This window comes from Mesocricetus auratus, unplaced genomic scaffold (genome assembly GCF_017639785.1).
Source record: "Mesocricetus auratus isolate SY011 unplaced genomic scaffold, BCM_Maur_2.0 Super-Scaffold_100007, whole genome shotgun sequence".
Taxonomy (NCBI): domain Eukaryota; kingdom Metazoa; phylum Chordata; class Mammalia; order Rodentia; family Cricetidae; genus Mesocricetus; species Mesocricetus auratus.
In genome coordinates, this window is record NW_024429191.1 from 26102781 (window position 1) to 26114082 (window position 11302).

The 11302-nt window shown below is 40.3% G+C and overlaps 1 protein-coding gene, 1 long non-coding RNA gene and 1 other non-coding gene across 3 annotated transcripts in view; 2 read left to right on the forward strand and 1 right to left on the reverse strand.

The window, feature by feature from the left end:
- Window positions 1-11302, reverse strand: part of Itk (IL2 inducible T cell kinase) — a 61791-nt gene that overhangs the window by 22003 nt on the left and 28486 nt on the right. Inside the window, exons 6-8 of the mRNA XM_005071895.4 lie at window positions 8868-9019; window positions 7758-7823; window positions 1708-1762 (exon numbers count right to left, since the gene is read on the reverse strand). Coding sequence (XP_005071952.1) covers window positions 1708-1762; window positions 7758-7823; window positions 8868-9019 — 273 coding nt within the window. The remainder of the gene's footprint in view (window positions 1-1707; window positions 1763-7757; window positions 7824-8867; window positions 9020-11302) is intronic.
- Window positions 7614-7720, forward strand: LOC121141719. The gene has a single exon (XR_005878673.1). It is a non-coding gene; the product is annotated as a U6 spliceosomal RNA (small nuclear RNA).
- LOC121141302 overlaps window positions 9777-11302 on the forward strand; it is a 3299-nt gene continuing 1773 nt past the window's right edge. Inside the window, exons 1-2 of the long non-coding RNA XR_005878178.1 lie at window positions 9777-9816; window positions 9923-10057. This is a non-coding gene — a long non-coding RNA (uncharacterized LOC121141302). The remainder of the gene's footprint in view (window positions 9817-9922; window positions 10058-11302) is intronic.

The following is an 11302-nucleotide window of genomic DNA, read 5'->3' on the forward strand; positions in this document are numbered from 1 at the left end:
ACACTGGTGGACCAGCACCACTGAGTCAGATAGCAAGCATATAAAAAAGGAAAGAGCATCCTTTCCCATTTTAAATGTCAAGAACCCAGACTAAAGCATGTAGTGGCCTTCTGAAGTTTGCCTTCACACTTAACTAAGAAGGAAGAGAGTATTTGGTAAGTGAACTTAAAATATTAGCAAGAAAGAATGTCTCAACAGCTCGAGAAGCAAAATATGTCTAAATACCTAAAAAATGACTCAGTAACAAGAATTGCTTTAGTTTGCCATTGATGTGGGCTTTTTAAAGCTCTCCACTGACTTTACTATGGATGGAACAGATTGTAATGAAAACACCCTCCTTAAACAGCACAGCGCAGGGACTTCGTTGTGTGCTCTTTGTAGCTAGTTCTTACAAGTTGAGTTTTACTGTTTACTAGCAATACAGGCTGAGGAATGAGATGAGCTGGCTACATATGCATCCTAAGCCCAGTTCAAGGAAATATAGGAGCCAGGTATGGTGGTGCACACCTTTTATCCCAGTGTTCAGGAGGCAGAGGCAGGTGGATCTCTGAGTTTGAAGCCAGCCTTCTCTCCAAAGTGAGTTGCAGGACAGCCGGAGCTGTTACACAGAGAAACCCGGTCTCCAACCCCCACCCAGCACCTCTCCAAAAAAGGTTCCTGAGAATCACATTTGGAAGTCCTGCTTCTGCAGATCTACCATGGAATCTTAGAAACTGTGTTTTTGTTACATTTATTTGCTGTTTGTGGGGTGGGATGTATGGACCATGGCATGCTCGTGGAAGTCAGAGGACAACCATGGCAGTTAGGTCTTTTCCTTCACCATGCAGGTCCTCGGCCCTGAACTCAGGCTGTTGGTCCTGATGGCAGGGCCCTTTAGCCACTAAGCCATCCCACAGCCTCCCCACCAGAGAATCTGCATTTTAACCATCAGCAATTCTGATATGAGGTCTGTTGGGAAACGGTCAATTGCTGAGAACCAAGGAAAAACAAACATCCAAGAAGGACTCGGTTCAGTTCCTCTCCCACTGGGTAAACTTCCAATTCATTTGGTCTTGGTTTCTCTTCCACTTGCCTCTAACTCTTCATTGAGTGTTGGTCCCAATGGGGTCTCCAGATGCAATGGCAGTCACTGTGTGCACAGGGCCAGGCACACAGGGGCAGTATCCATGGGGGTAACAGATCATTGGCATCCTGATATACTCGATGCTCAATTTGTCCTTACTAAGAAATGGGGGCCCAGGAGGCAGAGGAGAAATCCCTACAGTCACCCACTTGGCTGATGGTAGAACAGGGGTACCTATCCCATCGCATTCTTTCTTCTCATTGGTCTTTCCCTTAACTCTAAGATCCCAGGGTGAGGTCCCTCTGGCAGATGCCAGGCTTTAGACCAGAAACTGCAGGTGAAAACTGTCAGATTCCTGTAAACGACAGCCCCCTCGGGCAGAATCTGATCCCTAGGGAAGCAACCACAAGGCAAAGCAGAGCAGCCAGGAATCCACTCAGGGTCAAGTCACTGCAGTGGCAACTGTTAGCAGTGGCCTGCAGCCTCCCCAGGTTTCCTCCCCTGTGCCTTCTAACCCTGACAGTCCTCAGAATATGTGTCCTCAGACAGGAAAGCCATTGTTAAGCCAACATAGGAATCTACTACATCAGCATAACCGCATGCTTGGAAACTTTGTAGTCAGTAGAGAGATGAAGGAGACTCACCGTGTCCAAGAGAAGTTTTTCAGCTTTGTCTCGGCTGATGTTTTTATTGTACCACCTGGAAGTCAAAAACAAGTCATGTGTTACAGTTTGATTATTTATAAAAGACAATGCTTGAAAATTACGTGTTTGGTTTCTGTTTCTGCCAGCAATTTCAAACTCAAAAGGAAAGCTGTGATCGTTTCCAGAAGAAGAAAAAAAAAATGAAACAAGGATTGGCATAATAGTGGTGATTGTTAACGTGGAGTTTCAGGGCTTTGTATTATGCTCTCTACTTGTGTGAAAGTTGGAAAATTTCCATGATAGTGTTGTGGGAAACATTCATCTCCCCTATGTCATGTGTCAGTGGGTGGCTGTAAGTAAGAAAGTGTTAGGCAGCCATAAAAAATGTTAATACTAATTTGCAAGGTTAGCAAATATCCTTTGAAAACAGTTGCCATATTTTCTCTCAAGACTGGACCTCCAGACTTCACAAAGTTTTTGTAATTGATGAATGTAATTAATAAATGGCAAAAACCAGGAATAACTTTTAAGAATGAAGTTTTTGAATGTTATCACAATGCTGAGACATATCCTGACCATCCTAATCACTTTGATAAGATAAAATGTGATGGGGGAGAAGGGACCCCCCCCTGGGTTAAACAGAAGAAGGATAGGAAGTGGCCATGTGGCTATTCAATGTCCATGCATTTGGGTACGTACAGGACAGTAAGTAGCCCAGGTGGATATGCAGACATGCAAGTTGGTTAATATTCCTGTGTAGTGTGAAAACTGACCATGTCTTTTCTTCAGCCCCCTTCCTTGCCCAACTCTTCTCATTCTAGCCATTAATGGTAGTTTTAAGTATCCAATAAAATATACATAACCACATATAAGATACAAAGAAGTCCAAAATGAATAAAAAGCCTCAGCCCTATAACAGTCAGAGCTTTCTAGCACTTGGATAATAATTCCCTAGGAGCCTGAAGGACAATATAATAAATTACTTCCTGGTAAAGGAAGCCTACAGGGTCTCATTTCTGGACCGGAAAGCCTGCAACAAAAGTAGAACGATTATCAGTTGACAATTTGTTTTGGAAACTAATAAACACAGGAGAGGCTCTAGGTGGATAAGGAATAGTATCTAAGAAACTTGTTTGGCTACTTGAGGGCATTCAAGCATAGAAGACCCGGGTGATTCCCTTGAGCTTTTAAAACACAGTATGACAGAGCAGATTGTACAGCTCCACAGGCTCCCAGAGATAAACTGATGGCCGGCAGGCATGCTTCATCCCATCCAAGCCCCAAGCAACACATAAAAATTGCTACATCTTGCATCTAAATTATAAAACAACTCGGGGTTCGGCAGACAATAGTGTCACTGTCATAGAGTGAGGTCTACTTGAGTTCAGAGCACAGGTAGTGAAGAGGAATATTTGCAGTGTAGTGTTTTGCCTGCTTCTGTCCTGTCTAACTCATCCTTTACCAGAGGTGGGATCAGAGCTCAAATGGGGCAAGTAGCTGTTCTTCTACAGTTGTGTTGTTTTGTGATTTCAGTTGCCCACAGTCAACCTATGGTCCCAGAAAATGCTAAATGGACAATTCTAGAAATTAACTACCATAAGTTATGAGTAGCATGGTGAAATCTCTTGGTGATCATAGATGATCCAAGAGACAACATATCTGCTTACATACACTGTCTAGCTGTGTGGGTTACCAAATAGACTGCCACAGTTTTGTGGTGTCTGCATTCAAATGACTTACAGTATGCAGGAGTAGTTATGATGACAATTTTACTATAGTATATTGTTAAAAGTTCTATTTCATTACTATCCATTAGTATTAATTTCTCAATGTATCTAATTGAAAGTAAACCCTACTGTGGTGATATTTTGTTTATGATCTAATAAAGCTTGCCTGAAGATCAGAGTGCAAGGCTAGCCACAGCCATAGAGGCCAGGCAGTGGTGGCACACACCTTTAATCCCAGCACTTGGAAGACAGAAGCAGATGGATCTCTGTGAGTTCAAGGCCACACTGGGCTACATGAGAGTAAATCAGTCTAAAAGAGAAACAGAGCTCACACCTTTGATCCCAGAACATGGGTTGACAAGTCTTTAATCTCAGTACTAGAGAGGAATAATAAGGCAGAAGACAGGAACAGTCTAATGCAGTCTAAGGTTTTTGGTGGAGAGCATGCAGTCTGCAGTCATGCTGAGGACAGGATTGCCCATCTTTGGTCTTAGCCTTGGCTGAGGTAAGAACTTTCAAGTGGTTTGGCTACTTTGCTTTTCTGATCTTCAGTTTGAACCCCAATATCTGTCTCTGGGCTTTTATTACTTGTGCTATACCCTACCATAGGTTGTATAGAGAGGGAAACACATAGTATACACTGAGTTCAGAACTTGCTGCAATTTCAGGATACACTGTAAGTCATGGAACACAGCCCCAGGAATAGCAGGCTATAGCAACTTGTCCAAAGTCCAGCCTGTAAATCAAAGCAGGAGCCCTGAATCCAGTTAAGCTACCAAGTCATGATTCTCTTACCACATGACATGTTTTTGAATTGTTATGCAAGACTCACCTGAAAGTAGTAAAAATTAAGTTAAAGAATAAAAAGTCTGGGTAGCTTTTCTATGTCTAGCTATATATTACATGTCAGAATGTTTTCTTATGTTACATTACTTTCTAGCTGGGTTCCATAACCCAAGAAATGCAAGCTGACAGTGCATGGTACAAACTGGTTCATAGACAATATGGTTCTTATTAAGAAAATGACGTAAAACTCCTTTAGGTCAGAGATAAACATTTTTACTTGCCCCCAGAGTTCCATCAAGTTTCTACTGCTTTTCATTTTGTTGAAGCTTTGAATTTGCTTCTTGAAGCATAGAAAAAAGGATTTTGGTTACATGCCAAAACAAATACAGCTATTCAGCCAAGGAGTCATTTGTAATAACTAATTTTTTCCTCCAAAGGCATTGACTATAAAACAATTGTTTCAGCTAAGTATTGCTCATCTGTTTGATCTCAGCACAAACATTATTGGAAAGGATGAATCATCTCTCAGCCCAGGGAAGAGCTATTCACACATACTTGATCAAAGTGTTGAAAGACACTCAAGAAAACGATAGCACTTGGTTACCAGCATCTACTCAAATCGCAAAACCCATTACATTGGTCACACTGAACTAGCGAGAATCCTGATGGGCTAGTGGAAGTTCAGGTTATTTTTTAAAAAGATTTATTTGTTTATTATGTATACAGTGTTCTGTCTGCTCATATCCCTGCATGCTAGAAGGCACTGGATCCCATTACAGATGGTTGTGAGCCACCATGTGGTTTCTGGGAATTGAACTCAGGACCTCTGGAAGAGCAGCCAGTGCTCTTAACCTCTGAGCCATTTGTCCAGCCCTCGGGTTATCTTATATACTTCTTCTATGGTGTTTATATTTAGTGAGTGCTAATTTATTTATTTAATTATTTATTTTGGGGATTATTTCATCTTCAGGTTACAGGCCATCATCATGGGAAGCCAAGGTAGGCCCTCAAGTGAGGAGCTTGAAGCAGAAACAATAGGGGAACACTACACACTGGCTTATTCCCAGATATCTTCCTTCTTCCTTTTTTTATTAACACTTCTCCCTTCCCTTTCCTTCATCCAAACCCTTCCACATACCCTTCCCTGACCTCCTTCAAATTCGAAGCCTTCCCCCCCCCCACTAATTGTTATTGCACTGAGTCCTAACTATAACCTGTTCGTTCTGTATAATTCTACCTGTATGTATGTTTTCAGAGTTGACAGTTTGGCACGGGACAACCAACTGGTGTGTTCTTCCCTCAGGTGCCTGCAGTTCTTTGTGTAGGGTTGAGTCTTGTAGTCTTCTCTCCATCCAGCATGGCACGTTCATGTCATCCTTGTCCAGATCATAGTTTTGCAGGTGTGTTGGTAGGACTTTATGGGTGTAGCTTCTGACATGATTAGGAGATACAACCTCAATGCAGACTCCCAAATCCTCTGGCTCTTACAATCTTTCCACCCCTTCTCCTACAATGTTCCCTGAACCTTACGTAGGGGAGTGTTTTGTAGATGTACCCATTGGGATTGAACTCCATACTCTGCATTTCAGGGCAGGCAGGATGACTCAGTAAAAGTAGTTGCTAAGACAGTTCAACCACTGGAACTTAGAGAACCAACTCCAGAAAGTTGTTTTCTGACCTCCACACATCCTTCACAGCACATGCAAGCACATTCTTACATACATACAACAATAATAAACTTTACAAACTTACAGAAAAGTTATAAAACAATATAAAGGAACTCCTATTGACCCTTTTCCTAGACAAACCTGTGGCTGAAAGTTTATATATTTACTATTCTCTCTAGATAATTTAGGCATATGGATGGGTATATTTAATTATTATGTTTATTTTTGTGTGTTGGCATGTGTATGTGTGCATGTGCACATGTATGTATAGTTACAACTGATTTATGAAGGGATTACTTTGAACCTATAAATAAAAAACCTTTATTATATTTATTACAGTCACTCCTCAGTTGTGTCATTCATTGATTTTGCCAGAACTAACACTTAGTGCTACAAATGGTGGTTTTCAAGCTTTGTCATCTTTCTACATCTATTAGTTGGCATTCTCCTAAGAAAGAACTTTGTTTTATTTATTTAGTTACTTATAATCAATGTACCTATTATGGATTATTACTTTATTCAATCAGTTACACTCCATAACTATCCTTATTTATTTTGACATTAAACTGTCCCAGTCTGGTCAATGGGAGCTTTAAAAAACTCCCTTATGTGCCTGTTTGACATGATGAAATTACTAAAACTATTTTTCGAAAAATATTACTTCTTTTCTTTCTAGTGCAACAAGACATCCCAAATTCATCTCATTCTTTCCTTGCCTCAACCCTGGAGTCTTCATGCTCCATTGACTTCAGAAGTCACAGTTCTTTTTAGTGGGGATGCCACGAAGAAACAAGATCTAAGAGGTAGCTGTAGACATTCTAGCCTCCAAGCTAGGGAGTGCATATGCATGGTGGGTACTTCATACACTATATTGAATTTTATCAAACAAGCATTTAACATTCCCATGAAAACTGAATGCATAAACTTTTCTTTTAAATGGTAGTTTATTGATAAACACTTAGCACAGCCTAAGCAGATACTTACTACATGTAGGTTTGAATATTGTCCTGATATTGGAAATATTGTGTTTAATTATGTTTTAAGTCAATTGATATTTTATCTAATATTCATAGGGATTTTTTTCTCAAGAGACCAATACTGGGATTCCCAGTAAAAGAAGTCTCTTTTACAGAATATTTTCAAGGCCCCAATAACCATTTCTTAATAAAAGGGCAATGTAGTATACTGACCACACTCCTTTTTCTCCTATTTGGGTTAGACTCTTAGTGTTTTAGTCATCAGAGAATAGAAGAAAATAAAACAGACCACCCACCCCCCCAGAAAGAACTGTTGGGAACTTTTATAGCCAATCAATAGCTTGACGTAGGGAGAAAACTTTAGTACCATAGTTCTAAAAAACTAATTGAAGCAGGGTGTGCTGCTGATGCATGCCTTTAACCTAAGTACTTAGGAAGCAAAGGCAGACAAATCTCTAAGCTTTAGACTAGCCTGGTCTCCATAGTGAATTTCAGATCAACCAGTGCTACACAATAAGACCCTGACTCAATAAACAAACAAATACACAAATAAGTAAATGATTAAAAAAATAAAAATCAGCCAGGCGGTGGTGGTGCACGCCTTTAATCCCAGCACTTGGGAGGCAGAGGCAGGCGGATCTCTGTGAGTTTGAGGCCGGGCTGGACCGACAGCCTCCAAAACAATACAGAGAAACCCTGTCTCGTAAAAACAAAACAAAACAAAAAACAAAAAAATAAAAAATAAAAATGTGCTAGCTTCAGCAGCACACATATAAAAATTAGAATGATACAGAGAAGATTAGCATGGCCCCTGTGCATGGATAACACATAAATTTGTGAAGTGTTCCACATTTTTATGTAAAATTAAAAATTTTAATAAAAAGGTATCTTACTCATAGGTTTCAAGGTTATTTGGAGATTTTTCCACCAGGTAGCTACTTGGTGCATATCCTTCATGCCTGTAGAAAGGAAAACAAGTGTTTAGACTTGCAGAGAACTGAGTTTTACATACTGATTTAATAGATTTAATTCATTACAGTCATTTAAGAACTGCAAGTCTTACACTATTTGGCATTTGTGATAAAGCATTTAAAAATGGTGGGATAGAATAGCTGATGAAAGTACCAAAGATATGTTTAGTTGAGAGCAACATATCCACCACAAAATATAAAATATAACAAAATATAAAATATAATAAATATGATACAAAGATAAAGACAAAGAAGAGAACGAATCATTTGAACAAAATACACAAAATGTGCTTGTTATGACCACTTCTTGTGTCTAGGCACCCAAGCAAGTATTAGCAAAAGGAAGATTAAGTAGTGATTATGGACTTAATGGATTTTCATGTTTATTTCTTTCTATAGTGAATTTACTTTCTAAATTTTTCTTACTTCATTGCAGAGGACTGAACCAAGGGCATCATGCACGGTAGATACACACACTATCACTGAACTTAGCACCCAGACTCTAGATGTATTTTTTAAGTGAAATATTGACTTGGGGTTGTGATGTTTTAGTACTGGAATATTTTTCTTGTTTTAAAATTAATAATAATTTCAAAATATTAACACTTGACATTAATATATAAGAATATTGGTACAGTAATTGTTTCGGCTTAGAGAAGGGCTCCAGGGATGTTTTTCATTCAAAGCCGCAGAGTTGGCCATTAGTATTTGTCGAACCTGTTGTCTCCATGCGTCATTTAATGCTGTCATAATGAACTCTCTGGAGCCACCTGAGACTTTCTAACATAACCGCCACTCCGCCATCTTTACACACCTTTTCTTTCCACTTACTTCCCATGAGGCACAGGGAGTAAGGATGGCAAGTGGAGGCCCCTCTGCTACTTCTGAGAAGAGGAATGACTAGCTCACTCCTCTCTCTCTTCCACTGAGCTCACCGCTGCTTTCCTAACTCAGCCTCAGGGCAGCTGAAGGACGTGGGACATTCCTTCCCATATTTGCTTCGTTCTCACAGCAGCCATGCACTTGTCTTACCCGTTCTTGTCCTGAACCCTCCACCAGTGGATCTCGGAGCTATCCAGCAGGTAGTACTCTTCATCACACTGCAGAGCAAGCTCCTGGGGGTCATTGGTTTGGTAGTCGTACAAGGCAATGACCAATGTTTCTTCAGGTTCCTGAAGTGATCTCTGGGCAAGAAACAACAAGACCAAGCAAAGACATAAGAAGGGGATGAGTCTAGGGGATCCTGGATTTAGACTAGGTCAACATGCCAGCTCCCTCAACCCACTGGGGTCATTTGTAGAGACAGCTGCCTTCCTCCAGTTGGCACTCATTATGAGTTAGAATTATGGGGCTGGACAGATACAAACAGCAACAGTATGCACGTCTGTCATTTTGTGAGGTAAATTCCAACCCCAGTTAATTCCAAGAAGCCATGTACTTTTCATATAAATCTATTGGTTTCTATATTTGCTCAGCTGATTCATGGATTTGCCAAGATTTATCAAATCAGAAGCTACCAGGGCTGGAATTCTCTCAAGAGAACATTTCACCAATGTCTTTTTATTTAGAATGGAGAATCAAATCCTATGGCAGGGAATGGGCATATCTAATTCCCAGGGAATTCATCTCAATGCTCCCTCTACAGTAACATATGGCTCCTTTCTGCCTCTTGTAGAAACCTTGACCTGTGTCTCTGTTCCACATTGACACTTTAATAGGAATGTCCCCCATAGACTTATGTGTTTGAACACTTGGCTCATAGGGAGTGGCACTATTAGGAGGTATGACCTTGTTGGAGGAAGTGTGTCACTGTGGGGGTGGGCTTTGAGGTCTCATATGCTCAAGCTATGAGTGTGGCTGAGTGTCTCCTTCTGCTTCCTACAGATCAAGATGTAGATATCTCAGCTTTCTCCAGCACCGTGTCTGCCTGCACACTGCCATGCTTCTCACCATGATGATAGTGGACTACACCTTTGAAACTGTAAGCCAGGCCCAAATAAACACGTTCCTTAGGAGCTGTAGTGGTCATGGAAACCCTAACTAAGCAATAGAAACCCTAACTAAGGCATATCCCATATTTCAATTAGGATGAAATATTAAGGACTTGAAGAACAGCTCATAAGACAAACAACTGCCAGAAGTCAAGATGAACACATGTGAGACTTAGTGATCAATTTGGGAACAAAGTAAATGTCGGAAAAGATGGAGTTACTGGCTAGAAGGTGATGTACTGTTGGGAAGTCACAAATTCTCTGCGTACACTGAAATCTGGTATTTATGGAGCTGGAAATAGGTGGTGGGTTGGGTCCTCCAGATAGTTAAGAGCCTGTTGACCTGAGGCTTCATATAGAACTAACGCATGGAGAAACTGTGTTTAAGGCACTGGAAGAAGGTGCAGAAGTGACATGTTATTTATGTTACTGTAGATCTTACTCCCCAGTTATCCCATAAAGGAAAAAGGCTAGCACAGAGGCTTAGATGATAGTAGTACATTTCCACAGAGGTCATGGAGACCACATAGTGGGATATGCAGATAGTACCAACTTTGAGGGGTACCATAGGTGTTTAATAGGTAAGTGCCAAGAATATAAAATGTCTGCAGTATCTCACAGACTTTCCAGCTTCTGAATGTCCTAATAGACATCCACATGGTGAAAACCCTGCATATAATTATGATATACAAAAGGCCTCTGTTTGTTGCACAGTGGATAGCACATTGGAGTTTTATGATATAACAGAAGACCTAAAGGCTAGATTGTATCTCTACCCTATAAAAAGGATTACCAGGAGTACACTACTTGTGCACTGAGGGATCTTACCCTTGTTTTAAAATTGTTCACCATTTTGGAAAATCATATCACCCATGGAAATACTCGAGCTGAGTCATCACTAAGACAATCCGGTATCTATTGCACATGAGTTGCCAAATTCAATGGGTTCTGTTTATGAGCATTGGCATATTTTATCATGCCTTCCCACACTCATGGCCCCATATTTTCATTTAGGAATATAAATTATTCTGTTTTATGTTTTTATTATTACAATTAGCATATTTATTGATTCTCTTAAATATTTGTTTACATAAATTGTACTACATAAGATTTTTTTAAATATCTTTTATTTATGTGTGTGTGTGTGTGTGTGTGTGTGTGTCTATGCGTGTGCATGCCACATGAGCATTGGTGCCCTCAGAAACCAAAAGAAAGCACTGGAACCCTTGGAACTAGAGTTTCAGGCAGCTGCTTGTGAATAACCCAGTATGTGTGTGGGAACAGAACTTGAATTTTTTGAAAGAGCAGTCATTGCTCTTTACTGCTGAGCCATCTCTGCAGTCCCTTACTCATGACTTCCCTATCCCCAGGACAACAGAAGGATCTTTTAAAAACATTTCTCATAGAAAGGGGGCATTAGGTCTGAGGTGCTGAGAATCACTAAGTAAAATAAAGGCATTTGTAGAAACAGAGGGC